Consider the following 16,776-nt stretch of genomic DNA (forward strand, 5'->3'; position numbering starts at 1 on the left):
TTTTTTTTTTTTTTTTATTGGGGCCAGTAACTTACTGGAGTTTCTGCTGGTTGCCTGGCAACCTCACGGTAACAAGACCATGAGGTCACTGTGCCCGACCAAAAAATAGTACAGATTAAACAAATGAGAAATAACATGTTCATTTGTTAGCTATAGAGCTTTAGAAGTACTTGGCTATCTCTTTCCCAGTGTTTTCAGTCTTTATGCTAAGCTAAGCTAACTGTCTGCTAGCATTTAACTTTTTTGTGTGTTTTTGTTTATTGTGTTTCATTTGCAGGAAATGACAATATTAATTAGATGACATTAGATATTCAAGCTTATGGAGATGTTCATTACTGCTTTACTGTCCACGTGTTGATAGAATATTTTAGAGTTTAAATATTTTTACCGGCAACAGATAATAACATACAAATGTAAGTAAGTAAGTAAGCTTTAGAGGTGTTGGCAGGCAGATTTGGTTACCTTTAGACGGAGCCAGGCTAGCTGTTTCTCCCTTTTCCCAGTCTTTATGCTAAGCTAAACAGTATGACTGCTGGCTGACTCAACAAAGCAAATAATAATAATGTCCCAAAATGTCAGACTATTCCTTTAAGTTAAACAGCAGTCAGTCCTGTTGCCTATTTTCATCCCATCCAGCAGAGGCAATCTTACCATCCTCAGGTAATTCATGAGGCTGGTGCCATGCTCCCAGATCTTGGAGGACTTGCAGGAAAGCTGAGTGGCGCCAACATTCTGGCTACGGTTCAACTCCTGGACCGCCGCCACCACCGCGTATACCGCATCAAAGAGCAGAGCTGAGGAGAGCTGCAGAGGAAGGGGGAGAGGAAGAAGGTGAATATATTATGCATTCACATCCTCTCTCTCTCTCTCTCTCTCTCTCTCTCTCACACACACACGTATGCACACACACAAAGTTACAAAAACTCAAAGCACACAAACTGTAAGTGTAACATGTCAGTGGTTAACGGTCAGTGAGGGGTTAACCCATCCCTAGAGTGGCAGTGAGATTATTCCATTAGATCATTAGAAAGGCTCTGATCTGCTGACAGCGTTGAAACCATCTATCTCTCTCTCTCTCTCTAACTCTCTCTCTCTAACTCTCTCTCTCTAACTCTCTTTCTCTCCCTCTCTCTCTCTCTCTGTCTCTCGGAGAGTCTATGTCCTTCCTACTCTTATCCCCAATGAAGCTGGCACACCCTGACCATTCCAATTACTGCCTGCTTCTCTCAGCGAGGGCCAGAAAACAGTGGGAGAGGCAGCTTTTCCTCTCATCTCCCCTGTACAAACAGCCCCGTCGTCACTACCGCTGCATCCTGCTATGTACATTTGATTAAAATGCATGATGCCTTGCATTAGAGGCTAGCTTCACTGCCGTACATCTGTGTAATGGAACTAGAAATGAAATGGCCCTGATGTTTGGTGGATATTGATAGAGGGCTAGGACTGTGATAAAAGTAAGAAAAAAAATAAATAAAAGTAGTAAAATTTGGAGACCAAAGAGAACTACAATAGGCCATTAAGCTATAACACTGCGATGTATTACCACCTTGAATTGGGTAACATAATTGGTGGATTGCACATTAAGAGCAATATGGTGTACACAAACAGCCTGTGGAGACATTATAACCACGAGCATTTTAGGTTTGACATATGGGAATAATGTCTTGGTGGTGGGAACAGATAAAGTCAATCTGTCAGGTCAGCAATTGAAAGTGAATGGCAAAATTTTACAGCAGTATTTCCGATTATATTTTACTTTAATCTCATGAAGCTGATAACGTTGTGGCATTTATTCATCTTACTTTCACTCTGGAAGTCTGTCTTTCTTGCTTTCTCTCTGTTTGCTCACTATCTGTCTCTGTAGCATACAGAGTAGCTGGGATCAGAGAGTTAATATTACATAACTTGTAAAACACATCTGGACCTTTTTTAAATCAAATTTTTTGTGTCTCAGAATAAATTCTGTATAGGAGGACGATTGTCTTAGCTAATGATATACAGAAATACAGTGACAGGCAAAATTGCACCAAATAGAGTCTGTTGACAATAACCTTAGTGATGGTTTGCATGCTTCAGAAGCCATTGTACATATTTACATTGTATATATATATATATGTCAATATTCAGGGGAAGTTTTGCTTTCTTAAAATGTATCTTTTTTTTCCAATAACATACTGAAAGTTATTTGTAGAAATCTTCAGGTGTCCTCTTTCAAAGGTGTACTCCACCTGTGTACCACACTCTATATGGCAACATGCTGCTTCCACTATTTCCTGTTTTACAAAAAATAATACTGTAACTAAAACCTCTGAGCCTTTGGTTTTGTTTGAGGTTCTCTAACACAAATAGAGTCACATGTTGTGTACCTACTGATATTTTAGTCTCAAATGAGGCCTCGCTGTGTGTCTGTATGGTTACTTTGCTTGATGCTGATTTTTGCAAGATATTTAAAGGCAGCATAATTTGTAATACAATAACTTGTCTCCTGTAAAATACCCACTTAAAATGCAGCTGCTTGCATCTTCTCAGATGAACTTAATGATCAGTTGGCATGGTGCAAGTCTTTATCTTTGAATGCATAAAACGTTTCAGCTCTACACACGTAAAGAGGTCACTTGTATTAATTTTTTGTATGTATGAGCCCTACAGTTACATTTCCTCCAGACCTAATTACTGTTAATGAAAAGACAGCAAATTATCTATGTGCATGTCTAAATGAGTTAATCACTTTCTTGCTCTGCCTTCATCAGCCTTTATTCTCTCTAGTTATTAGCTAATTAGTCACAAGTCCTAATTGCTGCAGGCTCAGAAGTATTCGAGTGACCTGCTGCGCACAAAACACAACATTTTTTCAAACTGTGTTCAAACTATTCTTAACCTGTTTTACCACCCAGCTTGTGCGAAGCAGATGGGGGTGATGGGTGAATATATGAGTGTGTTTGTTTCATTTCATTTGCTTCAAACAGAGAGAGGGATTCATTCATTAATTGACTTCACTGAATTTTTGGTTCCTAATGAAGCCCTTAAGAAAAAGAAGATTTGCAAACCCTGTTTTATTTGCACCCAGATGGGATGTTCCTGTTGGTTTTTGTTGTATTTGTTAGCAGCTATTTCTAATTATTCACAACATATTTTGAAGAAATAAGATATTTTAATTACTTTGAAGAAGTTCAGCTCAAATATATACATTTATATACTATTTAACACATATGTATGGGTATATTCATGTAGAAATGTTTACCGATGGAATGTTTCTTTCACATATTCACATAATTACTTACAAATATATAATTATTATGTCCACTATTGTTATAAATATATTACATTGTTTTTAGTGTAAGATGTAACGATATGTACAATTATTATACTCTAAGCTTGGTTAGTTTCAACACTAATAATGGAACAACATTTTAATATGCTATGTGTGAAGACCAAGTTAATACCACTATTGACATGTAAGAAATAATACAGTAATCTTTTCTTTACTGCTCTCTGAGAGCAGAAATTCAATCTAATAGGTGATGAAGTTCTTCTTGTTACTCTCAGATACCATTTTTATGAGTGAGAGAGTTTTGCCTTGAGAGGGATTATTGGGGAGTCAGATAATAATCTAATAAATTTTAGTCTCATAAACAAGTGGTCAATTGCAAATAGGTGGCATTTGTCATGTTTATGCAAGTCGTTTACAAAATTTTATTTCCTGAATCTGACGTAGAAAACTCGGATAAGCCTACCTCATAAAATAGGTCTGAGAGTGTTATGCTGAGAGTAAAAAATGCTCAAGCATGAGGGCCAATTTTTCTAGTATGGTTGGCTCAAATGTAAAAAATAAAACTGTTGAGGCAGCATGAAGCAAATGATCTATCTCCTTTTTTGAGGTTCTCCAACAGTCCTCGGTTCTTCGTATGTAAACAGTAGCCTGGTGACTCATTCAAATGCATAGAGCAAAATATGTTAAATGTTGAGCAACAAACATTGTTTAGATGAAAACAGTGGGCGATTTAAGGGACCACGCTGTGAATGTAGGGTGCTCTTTTGCCTTGCATTTCCTCTGAAGCAAATTTAACAAGGAAGATGCCATTATAAATGTAATAAGGAGAGTACCAAGCGCTGCTAATGAGCTGTCTAGGAAACAACAACTGCCTCCAGCAACACCTACAATTACAACTAACTGTATAAATGTCATCTCTGTATATTTCAGAGGCATTTTTGTGTCTAAGTGACTTCAGTGTTTTAGTTGGTCAGCTTGAGATACAGCCGTATAACTGGAAAAGTAATGCTTTTAGAAGGACCTGTTTGGGCTTGGTAAGGGGAATAAATAAAAAGGGTTAATCTATAATTCTTAGATTGGTAACCTTGATCTTTTCTGTCTGTGAGATCGTGTGTGGTTGTGTGTACTAACTGGAGTGCCGGCGAAGGGTGCGTGATCACAGTTCTCTTGCCAGGAGCGGTTGAGGCTGAGCACAAAATCCTGGAAGAAGGGATGAGTTTTGTTGAAGACTGAAAAACCGACGATGTTCACTCGTTGGTCCACCACATCGTCCAGTCGGAGTAAAGAGAATTCCTGCAGGGCAAAAATGAGAGAGAAAAGACTGAATGCAGCTGACTAACATGTGGGCTGTCAGATTCTGTCACTATTATCGGTTTTAAATAACACCAAATAATATTTGGATTATTGTCAAGGTAAAAAGGGCATGTGTTAATCAAACATGTTTACATCTGATTTAATCTGTCTCATTTGGTTTTCATTAACTTCCATTATTCCAGTTAATTGACATGAGAAAGCTGTAGCGATTTGTTCATTTCCACCATTTAACTATGCATCACTGCACAAAATCATGCATTTTGCCACTGGCCATATGTATATCTTGACATACAGGTCATTGTATGAATACTGGATCGCAGTAGGGGCTGGAACTAGAGAAAGACAGAAAGAGCCTGAGACAGACTGGATAATTGAGAAAGTGAGATAGAAATCCATAGCATATTGAAATGCTTCAGGTTGGGAAGAGATGAAAATACAGGTATTTGTTATTTGGCTCTTTTGCTCTGGGACAAGCAGGTTTTTCTCCGCCTGGGGTACAGCAGACAGGGGACAGGCGGAGATAGAGATGAGGAAGAGCAGGAAGGAGAGGAGGTGGGGGTGTGACGGGGGATGGACATCTCCTGAAGGTTAATAGAGGTGTCAGAACCTAGTACCCCCTCAGGTGGCAGCCTTCGCCTGGCAGCCCGTTGTGCCATCCAACTTATGACAGCCTGACCAAGCCCAGTACCTGTCTGTCTGTCACCAAGGCCAGGGACTCTGAAGATAAGAGGGGTTGGAGGGAATCGTGAGTGGTAGAAAGGAGACTGAGGTAGAAAATAAAAAGGCAGGATGTGAAAGGAACGAGGCCGAAGGTGTAGGCAGAGCAGAGAACAGGGACAACAAATAGGACCATGCATATGTCCATGTATAAGGGTTACAACGGTCAACAGGTTGGAAAGACAAGTAGAAGAGAAGTGAGATATAAAAGCCAGAATTGGTGGGAAAACAATCATATTTCAACTGAAAACAATAAAAGCTGCTAACTTTCTACACTTCCTTTTGCCATGCAGGAACCCACCTCATGTGGTACCGGCTTTAAGGATTAGACCAAAATCTTGTTTTTAAGAAACAAGCAAGCACATATTTTAGTCAACCAAAGGGACATCTTGACTGGCTCCCGGAGATATCAAAGCTTACAAAGTCTAAGTCACGGCTATGCCACAACAGAAAAATGAAAGACAAAAAAATGTCCTTTTTCATCTGTAAGGCGAAAATGGATGAGAGGGGATTAGGCAAATCAGATAATGGACGCTCAGACAAAAAGAGTGAATAGGTCAGTGAATTAAATAACTGATAAGCAGGTAGGTGGAAAAAGCTCTCAGACCAAGAGGAGACCGAGCATGAGTCACTCCAGTGTGAAGACACCAGTGCACTGATGCAGACTCGGAGCAGAGGAGAGCAAGGGCAGGAGGAAGCAGTGGATATTGACTTTGAGTGGGAGGCCTATTATCCCCTGTGCCAACCTCCCAGAAACCTGGAAATCCCACATGTTTAGCTATGCTACAGCGTTCAACAAGGGCACCTCTCCTGCATGTTAAAAACAAGCTCTGGTAACAAATATATTCCAGGTAAATGTGGTGAAGGTCGACATAGGGCTCGAGGTGAGCTACTAGGACATCACAAGAGAGCTGATAGGGAGGGTTAGGGAGCGGCAAAGGGAGTGGAAAGGTGGGAAGATGTGTGTAAGATAGTTATAAACAACAGACAAAAATGATATTTGTGCTTATGGACTGCATTTTCCAGACAAAAACTGTCTTATGCTGTAAAAAAACCTACAGGTAATAACGATACTTTTAAACCACAAAGATGACAAAATGTGTGAGAATGCAGGTTTTGCAAAAAGAAAGAGGACAAGGAGAATCTTTTTAACTTTATTTAAGGCAGAAAAAGAACTGAGGGGCTGCTAGCTGCTCTTGAACTTTAGTAGACAATTCTTGTTAATGACTAGGATAATGATCTTGTTAGAGAAGAGGCAGTCTGTTCTTTAGAACTATTACTGATTTTGAAAAACATACAGTAATCCAGTGAAACTGATAGCCTGGCTCCCTTGATTTTGTGTTTTACGATTTTTAAGAAAAAGAAGTCTAAAAGGGTGAGATTAAGTGTTCCTCAGTAAAGCTTGAGGAACACTTAATCTCTATCTTAATTTGAACCTCCTATTTGATCGCATCAGGAAAATGTTCTAATTTGATATCCTTTATTTATTTATTTATTTATTTATTTATCACAAACTTAAGGCCATGATATCATTGATTCCTGTGCATTAGATAAAACACATTGGCTTTTCTATAGTCTTCTTGCATCTTTAGTTATCCCTTGTGGGGCCTCATAAGCCTTTTGGGACTGGCCATATAATTACTGGCTAAGTGTACTTTAATAGATCATTAGAAGCAGAGCTGTGCAAACGAGCCTATCATTACACATGCCCCTCAAGGGTGCCTGTACGTACGCATGTGCATACGCACGTGAGCACAAGCACGAACAAGCTAGAGAGTGCATGAGCACACCCATACACAGGAAAATGAAACCCTATAATTGAGCAGCACACGCACATACTCACTGAAGACCAAGGTCACCAAAATATCCCTAGGCTATGTCTGAAGAAAACTAATGTGCTGCGTTCATAGGCTTTCAGGGCACAGACACCGACACACACAAACACACACACGGTCGGACACAAACACAGACTAAATCCCTCCACATGAGCAATTATGCTGTCTTGCATACTAAATAGGTGGTGTGAAATGGACATTGCCTGGTAGAGGACAGTTGGTTCCCAACAGTGGGGGACCAAAAGGAGTAGTTGGAGGGTAGAACAGAGCAGTGGAGAAACCAACTGTCACCATTGAAGGGGTGAAAAGGTTGGAGGAGCAGAATGACGATGAGGAGGGCAGAGAGAGAGAAAGAGCTAGAAGTTGAATCAATGGAGAGAGAAGAAGGTGAGATATTAGTTGGCACAACTGCGAGTTTAAAAAGCAGTGTGGGAGAAAGAGAGAGCGACAGAGCGATGAGATGAGAGGGGGCGGGAGGGTGGGAGAGCGAGAGGGAATGACAGCCTGGCCGAGGGCCCCCGACACCGGCTGTCACCTGGAGATCAATCAGCAGCCAGGACTCGAGCCAACCATCCAAAAACTGTTGCTTCACCTCTTCAATTCTTGCCCCTCTGACAACCTCACAATCTGGAAGTCTCTGTCTTATATATTCTATATTTCTATCTCCTTGTTTTTATTCTCACAATGTCTCTTTTATCATTTCATATGGATTTTTATCCTGTAGCTTTCAGTGATTTATTTTATTTTTCACATAATGGACCTTTTACATGCATGTCCAAATGTTTGACCACTTGGTGTTTGTTATGATGTAGTCAGCTTGAGCAGTGAATAATGAGATCTCGGGAGGACTGATAGTGCTGATAGTGGGATACCCTGTCATGAACCCAACCCCTCCACCCACTATACACCCCTTACCCGTCCACACACACATTTCTTTGCAGTGGTGTAAGCCTCTATAAATCCACCATCCTAAACAGGATATCCAAAATGAAGCAAAACCCTCTTTAGATCAACCAGCCTCTTTCGGCTCTTCTCTTTGTCCACTGATCTCATCTCTCTAAATAGGATAGAGATGCTGAGATTATAGTGATTCTCTAGGCTCCAAGGACGTCCACTGAATCAGGCCACATCTCTGCTACATGTTACAACATCCTGTAACTAAAACTCTATCTATATCTACCAGACATGTTCTTGTGGATATATAACCTTTTCAAATGTAAGTTAGACAGTAGTGGGAGTTTTGTAATATGTAGGCATGCTGTGCTGCTTCATACAGTCGCTTCTTTCATATTGTGAAAATGAAAAGTCTCAGTATTTCAATAAGTTTGAGTCATCTGAACATTTTGTCTGTTTGAAGAACTTTGTTACTGTGGCATTAAAATTAATGGAGTTTTCCACCGGTCAATGGTGGCGTAAAAGAACGCTGCAATAATGTCAAATGAGTCAGAACAATGAATTCAAGTTGCACATTCAATGACTCATGGGCATAATTTTTACATAAATTAAGGGGGTATTAAGGACTGTCGCACAAATAAATATAATTTTTTATGCTTTTTTGCAAATAAGTATCATACGCAGAAGCACAGTTTAAGCAGCATTGCTTGATTTTTGGCCACTTTTGACAAAGCAGTAAACACAACACTGACATATCCTCACCTTAAGTTGTTGTGCTTAATATCTTTGCGAACAATTGTCTTTTACACATCCTGCAGATAAGGAGCAAAATTAGAATTCACTAAGTCATGTTTGTATCCACCTCATGAATATAAGTCAAATTTTCTTCTTCTAGTTCTAGTCTAGCTGTTTTGCCCTCCACTAACTCCTGAGGGACATATCTACTGTGGATTTTTAGTTGCTAAATGTACTGTGGTTCCATCAGAGGATTTGCTGCTTCTGGAAGGAGGGCTGATGATAGCGTGGTGAGACTGAACCAAACAGTAAAGTTGCAAGTCATAAAACCAAAAGAGCTAAGAGATGTTAAAAAGCTTCGTATTTTTCTTTTTTATCTTTCATTTTGAGGGCAACTGCCGAGCTAGGTGATAATTATTTGTGATCCCTTTCACATTACATCATTATGTAGCCATTTGATCCATTGTTAATATAAAAAAGTTGATTAGTACAGCTTTGAAGAAGACATAGTCATGTGGTATTTACTTGGGATATTATTAAAATGTGCCCCAGATAAAGACTGAGCAATCAGTCATTATAATCATTATTGACAATTTGAAAAAGAAATAAAAATATCTTACTTCTTGATCTAGCGTTGCAGTGCTGTGAAAGAACAGATGGACTCCAGTACATTATGACTGAATCACATTTCTGTAAATTGCATATTGACTTCACTAATGATAAAGTACTAATTAATATAACAGCCCTCCTGTTATACTGGGGGAAAGGTTTAACACCTTTAGGCCCCAGTCCAGTCTTCACTCTGTAATGAAATCCACGTCTAGTGGCACACTGACTAATAGCTGCAATGTTCATGCAGTGTTTTTGGCAATAAGTCATTTCATGCTTGTATCAATTGCGTAAATTCAGGCTGAGCTCTAAAGCCTCCTGCAGCCTCTTAATTACGATGTGAGCGTGGGATGGGAGGAGAGGAGGAGGAGAGAGGGAGCCTTACCAAATGTCATGTCTACAGACTTGTTATGAACCTGGGATGTAATAGCAAAATTGGATAAATGATTTACAGAGTTTTCTGTTGATAGAGTTCAACACAATAGTCTACTGCAGCTGGACACTGGAAAATGTAATTGTAGCTCCTCCAGTGTCTCACTGGCTGTGCTGTCTGGATGCTTCACTGTACTGTATGTGCATGGATTGTACCCAAGTCATCCCTGTTGCGTTGGTCAGTAACGTGTCACTTACATCATTCCCAGTGGCCAGCTAGTTTAATTCTCTGAGAGGTGACCATGAAATTAACATACTATTTATCTTAGTGCAGCACACTGGGGTTGATACATTAGCTGTGTTTGAAAGCACTTAATAGCCACATACATCAAAACAATCTGGCAGCATTCCTGCAGAGTGTTGGAAACAAATGACCAATTATATTCCATTATTCATAGAATTACATCTGACCTGCAACAGTAACAGCCTATTTGTGAGGCAGAGACCTTATGCCCAGAATAATTCTTAGGCTGGTGGAGGCCAAAACACCATGAATATTGCAGACACTGGCATATGTTTGGAATCTGAAACAGTCTATCTTTTCCAGTACGCTATTCATTCAAATCCCAGCAGAATTTTAGAGACGAACATAACAGCTGAAAGTACAAAAAGCAAATGAAAATTTGAAAAAGAAAAGCCTTCAAAGTCAAAAAAATTCTTCATATTACTTATGAATGTTTCTTTTAATTGAAAAGCTTTGCATCCACAGAGCAGATTATTTTGTATGGAAGCAGAAAATGGTTCCTGGACCTCTAAGGCTGTAGAGTCTGCAGTGGGGTGGAGGAGTGGGTGGCTGAAATACTGAGGCAGAAAAATAATACAGAGGGAGAAGGAGCAAATAATGGAGATGAGACTCCATCTAAACTCTGTTCATCTCAGTGAAGCCCTGAGTGTTTCACATCGATCACCTTAGTGTTTCTCATCAAGACCAAGTAACCTCTCACCTTTGAGACTGGACGTACCCTCTGTAAAAGGCCTCAGCAGGAGGAGAATACACTACTGTATATACAGGAAATGTCTGTATGTGGTGTGTATGGTCACATATTGCTTCTAACAATGTTGAGATTTGTTTCTTGCTATTTGCTATAATTTAATACCACACTTTGAGGTAGTAAGGATTTTGGTGTGAGAGAGATGCAAAGGGAAAGCATCTCACAGGATTTCGTGCTCCGTGATCAAAACAAACTCAAACCACATTTAATCTATGCTGACTAGCTGAGGTGATTTGAGCATCGCTGGCTCAGCTCTGTAGTTGGTGAATTGACAGTGACAGGGGCTCGCTGTGGTCTTTTGTACCAGACAGAGGGAGATTTTTCTGCCTCATTCAGATTATTTTTTTCCATCTTCGTCACTATAACACAGTATTTGCAGGCTTTAATGCAGGATATTTTCAAATACTTGACAGTGAGCTTTTCTTTTTGTCTTCATTTCCCCCATTTTATTTGGAAGGGAATGCATGTGTTGTGAGTGTTTTCCTATAAATTCTTTGTGCTACACAGCCCAGTCAAAAAATGTGGCCAATTCTGCATCCAATTTAATTGGATCAGCAGGGTGTTCTCCATTGTGATGGGAATGAAAGCTGTTAAGCATACAGTATACACTGGCATTATACACAGCTCAAAAAAGAAGAAGAAATTAAAGCCATCAGGTTTGGCAAATCATGCTCACAATGTTGTGATAGCAATACACATCAATTAAGTTACACAGAAAAACCTCACCTTAGAAGTGGTCTTCATTAACCTAATGGAAAGTTAAATGATGTCACAGTGTCCAAAGATTCTTAATGACCTAATTAAACTATTCCGACTTAATAACTGACCTCATTGTATGACAGGATGTCAAAGACGAATTGCATAGAGGCAGACTTGTTTCCTAGCCCCCCACTAATCCTGACACAATCAGCTCAGCAATCGGCTCAGCTTGATCGTATATCGAACTTCCTGTCTGGATTTTTTTGTCTGGCTGAGTGATAATCAGAATACAATAACAGTTATGCGCTTCATCAAAATAAAAGCTCCATCAGGCTGATTAAAACTGCAAAGAGCTGGACATGATATTTGCTCCAAATATCACTAATGACTTCTGGGTCAGTGCTAAATGTGTTAGAACACAAAATCACTGGCACAAGTCACATGTGGATTTAAAAACACATGACCAATAGCCAAATGGGCCCTCTGGTGCTCATTTACAGCTGAAAAGGAGGAGACTTAACTTTTAACTTTTAGGTGTACATTGTATGGGCAACTGGGGGCTAAGGACAAACATATACTGTCCAGAATGAATTGACAGTGACAGGGCATTTTTTTTTTGTTTTAAATCATAAAACTGCCCTTTGGAGGATGCTACAGAACCACTTCAGAGAGAACATCTACAAAAAGTCTTTCTTACCTAATGAAATAACTTGGACACTGGAACTATGTCCATTATTGTCTGTACTGTGCATGTTGTGGTATTTATTATGGTATCTTCGTATTGTGATCTACTACCAGGGTTTTTTAACCAATCTGTGAAAGCCAATGGAAAATTTCCAGATTTATGGACAATAGAAATTATTATTATTATAAATGGATATAAAATGCTCACAGCTGAATAAAAAAGTGACTTCATTTCATCTGCGTCCTTGCAATCCATAGAGAAGCTGTTATTTTAGAAGCATAGAAAATAAGAGACGAGGAATGAGAAATTCCCACTTAATAAAAGCATGCTTAACAAAGCATGCATAAAAGGTATTTTCACATGAAGTGGTGTGAAAAGAAAGATGATTCTTAACATGACTTTCTCTTGGCAAGTTACTAGTTTATTATACAATACATGGCAGGTTTAAGATCAATGAATGGGGAGGAGGGGAAAAAGGCAGGATGAAGAAAGAAGTGGAAAAAAGTAAGCGAGAGTACAGAGATGAGGAAAGGACCTGGAACAGGATGAGATGGAGGAGGTAAAGGAAGGACAGTGGACATGGGATTGTGGCATTATGGAAGTAAAGAAAGTTATAGAGCACAGAAAGGAAGTCAGGTATGAAGTCAGCAAGCAATTTCAACTTTCCAAAGAAGACCCTACAGTAAGCTGTGACTCAAGCCCTGGGATTTGGAAGATAATAGGCTGTAATACAATTGTCAACACTGAGTCATCCAGACATTGGGCTCAGAGGGAGAGCTGGTGGTAATAGGGCTGACACAGAGTAATCAATACGCCAGAACTCCTCACACATACAAAGGTGTGAGTCTGAGAGGTGGGACACTACACTAAATGGTTTACTTTCATTTACACAAACATTCAGCCGCCGTCTGGCTAATCTGTAAAGATAAAAAGAGACGGGGGAACTTCAAGTCTTATAATTTTATGGTAAACAAGCCTTCTCAGAGTGTGTTTTCATTTCCTTGGAAAGTTATGTTTAGGGTGATAAGGCAAGAGGCCTGACTCACATATTCATGCCAGGTTGTTGGTAGTCTCTCACACAGACTCCACAATCTCCACTATCAGAAGTCAAAATATGCTCAACATTTTTTAAAATTCACTTTCCTCTTTGTAGGCTGGCTTTGGTTTCCATTAAGAGCTCATTAAAACATCAGAATGCTTTCTATCACATAGGTTCTCTTCATGAATCCCGATCAATATATAATTTTTTGAACATGAACAGACCTCACGTCTTAACCCTCCAAATTAGCCATGAATGATTAATGAATGTCCTTCATGAATACTGATATGCATGTCAATGCGTTTGTCATTCTTTTCTCTTTGTGTGAGAAAATGGCAAAGTCAGAGCACAAGACTTAAAGCGACATTTACCATTTTGTGAGGTGGGTGACCAAAGTATTCTGCATAGGCCTTTTTTAAAAATAATTAATGTAACCGCTCATTAAACAGTTTACATTAATTTGCTTTGAGTGGAAACTACAGCCTTAGAAATAGAGTTGCTGAGACTCTAATATCAGACAATCAGTGATGAAAAAGATGTCTACGTGGCTGGCCCCGCTGCACCCTACAAAACCAGCAATAATGGATCATAATGGATGATAATTATAAGTCATTACGTAAGGCATAGCTGCTTATTTGCAAAAAATAAATGATTAAGACATGAATGAGACTCAGATTACTAATCGTCTGTGCAATCTGATATGAAGCATAATGAAGTGACTGAAAGTGTCAGTAGAGCTTTGTTTTCAAGCCACTTTAACACATGTAAACTGCAAGATCACATGGTAATCGCATGCAAAATCAACTCCTGTGGTACCACACGATGCCAATATGAAAAAAAAAACAGCAGCTTTTGCACTTTAATCTGTATATGTCATATGGAAGTGCAGAGATTCTGATTTATACGTGGATAGTAAGGTCCCAGGGGAATCTAATAAAGGTTACTGCTGTTTTGACATGTTGGTTCACCAGAGAGTGATGACTTCAAGGAAATGGAACTTGTAGATGAACATTCAATCCAGAGATACAGTATACTGTGTGTCTTTTGTATGGATAAACAAACTTGCCAGGTGAAGCACTGGGTCAGCAGCAGAGGCTGAACAAAAACAAATGCTTCAGTTACGAGGAGAAAGGATGCACACTTAACCAAGCAGGCCGCCAGGAAGGCCCTGACCTCTTCCCACTGTAAAGTTGGATTTATGGTTCTCACAGAGTTGCAGTTTAGCCTATGCACGAAGCTATGTGTGCTAAACGTCAGATCTGTGGCGGCTGTGACCTATGATTGGCTAGCTTGGGATGCTTTTTTTTCAGTTTCTGAGGCTGATAGTGAAGAATGGTTAAAGCCCCACTATAGCCACTTGACGTTTTTGGTTAACATTCTTTCTTAAACACCTCAAACATGGGAGTGGGGTTTATAGTCAGACATATCCATTACCATGGCAACCAGATTGCTGTTCTAGCATACATGTCCCGGGTCAACATCGTTAGCGTGGATAGCGGTAGCATTGACAGCAATAGTGGTCACTCTAACATAACTTATGAGGTGGACAGTTTTTCTCTACCTCCTTCACCTGAAAACAAGGACCCCAATGAGACAGGGGTCACCAGACCACATATACACATGAGCCAGTTGAAGAAAGACTCAGTATTCTTTTAGTAACACACATCTAGCAACAACATGTACACTGTAAACCTTCTGCTCACATTGATCCCTTCAGGTATAGAACTGCATGAGCAGCCCACTGTTGCTCTATATTAGCAAATTCAGGAATTTGCAACAATCACTGTGGGGAATGTAATTAAAGTACAATATGAAAACATGATCAGACACTCAACTATCAGTCAAAACCTAATAATAATTGAGATGATAACAGTGCAAAAGTTTCCTGTAACCTGCTGTAACTGAAGTTGGTTTTGAAAGTACTTTGAAATGGCTGAATCTGACAAAGGTGTATAGTGAGAATACATCAATTTATAGCCTGAGATAATTTGTACTTCTACCTGGGGACTAGCTGCGTTTATGGCAAGTATTTATACTGCTCTCTACATCACCAACACAATAAATGTAATTCTTAGCGAAGGAAGTGGCATCTTTGCATTACAAATGAGCAGCAAGGAGACATTATTTGGCGAAACACACTTGTTGTGACATAATAATGACATAGTTTATATTCTGGCTGGATGCAACTCTCTGTTGTCACCGTCCACGTAGCCTATTACCTTTTCTATTACTCAGTTGATTGATTCTCAAACTCTGTGTCTAAACAGGGAAATATGAACTTTACATAAGCCGTGGAGGGGAATTAATTAAATCCCAATCATTTTCACAGTCACAGTGGCTGCCCTCTAAAGCAGTTTGACTGACAAGACTTTTTTTTGGATTTATAAATCTTCTGTACCACAGTGCAGAGGGTGAGGTTGATGTGAAGTGTTTTTTTTTTTTTTTTAAAAGGGATGGTCCCTTCATTCATTCACATTCACAGATATGGGACAAGAAATTTTACCAGAACAATAAACTTGTGAAATTGAATTCTGTATCACCTAGACAATATTGCTATCAATGCCAGACACAATCAGAGAGAAATAAAGAGAGAGGCGGCATGCAGGATGCAGGTTTTGGCAGTATAAAGAAATAAGCAGCAGTAAGGAGGAGGTGAAATGACAAGGACAAGGGCAGACAGCAACTATCTTTATAAGCACCGAGTGACAGAGGACAAAGCAGGCTCCTCAGAATTTGTGAAAGAAGGAAATAATTGGAAAAGGAGCCAGAGAGAAATTTTGGAAACTATATTTGTGCAGGTTGGGGAGGCAGGAGTACATTTCATCTGTTCTTCAGTGGCACAATCAATTATAAAGCATTTTATCATTCGACAGTGTTGGGAGGAATAATTAGAAGCATGGAGCATGTCGAGCCCGGAACCCCAACTGGCCAAGAACAAATGGCGGGGTGCACGGCAGTGTCTGTGAAAGAATAGGGATTAACTAGTGAATAACAGCATCAGCCATGCTTCAGAAGTAAAACCTAACTCCCCTCATCAGCCTTTTATATAAACCTGCCAATCAGCTCTAACTAATATGAATGGTGAAAAAGAAAAAGGGCGGAAAAAGAGAGATGAGCTTAAATTAATGTGTTTTGTGTGTTTGCATTAGGTCTCACTGTGTTGAAATGTGAATACAGTATGCACCCTGTTTTTGTATCACAATTTCTTCTGGTTTATGACACCAAAAGAAAAAAAAAATACACAGCTTATTTCCGGGAAGCAAACAGACAGGCAGGCAGATAAGCAGGCCAAGATGTTACAACTGTATGTACGTGTGGGTGGGAGGGACGGTGTGTCGTGTGGGTGAGCGTGTTCATGAGTTTATTTATTTGAGTTTTATCATTCATGGGTGTGTGTGTGTGTGCATGTGTGTGACAGTCAGGAAGTGCTGGCAACTCTTCAGGCACGGATGCATGACAATGACTGCAGTGACAAGAGGGATCACGGGTGTGTGGAGGGGAAATGGAACATGAAGAACAAAACAAACAAGGGGAAGGGGTGTGTGTGTGTGTGT

The 16,776-nt window shown here is 39.6% G+C and overlaps 1 protein-coding gene across 1 annotated transcript in view; it reads right to left on the reverse strand.

The window, feature by feature from the left end:
- grik4 (glutamate receptor, ionotropic, kainate 4) overlaps window positions 1–16,776 on the reverse strand; it is a 131,840-nt gene that overhangs the window by 43,829 nt on the left and 71,235 nt on the right. The window contains exons 7-8 of the mRNA XM_035680052.1: window positions 4,403–4,564; window positions 652–804 (exon numbers count right to left, since the gene is read on the reverse strand). Of these exons, the coding sequence (XP_035535945.1) occupies window positions 652–804; window positions 4,403–4,564 (315 nt within the window). The remainder of the gene's footprint in view (window positions 1–651; window positions 805–4,402; window positions 4,565–16,776) is intronic.

This window comes from Morone saxatilis, unplaced genomic scaffold, assembly GCF_004916995.1.
Source record: "Morone saxatilis isolate NCDOM2014 unplaced genomic scaffold, NCSU_SB_2.0 Contig8, whole genome shotgun sequence".
Taxonomy (NCBI): Eukaryota; Metazoa; Chordata; class Actinopteri; family Moronidae; genus Morone; species Morone saxatilis.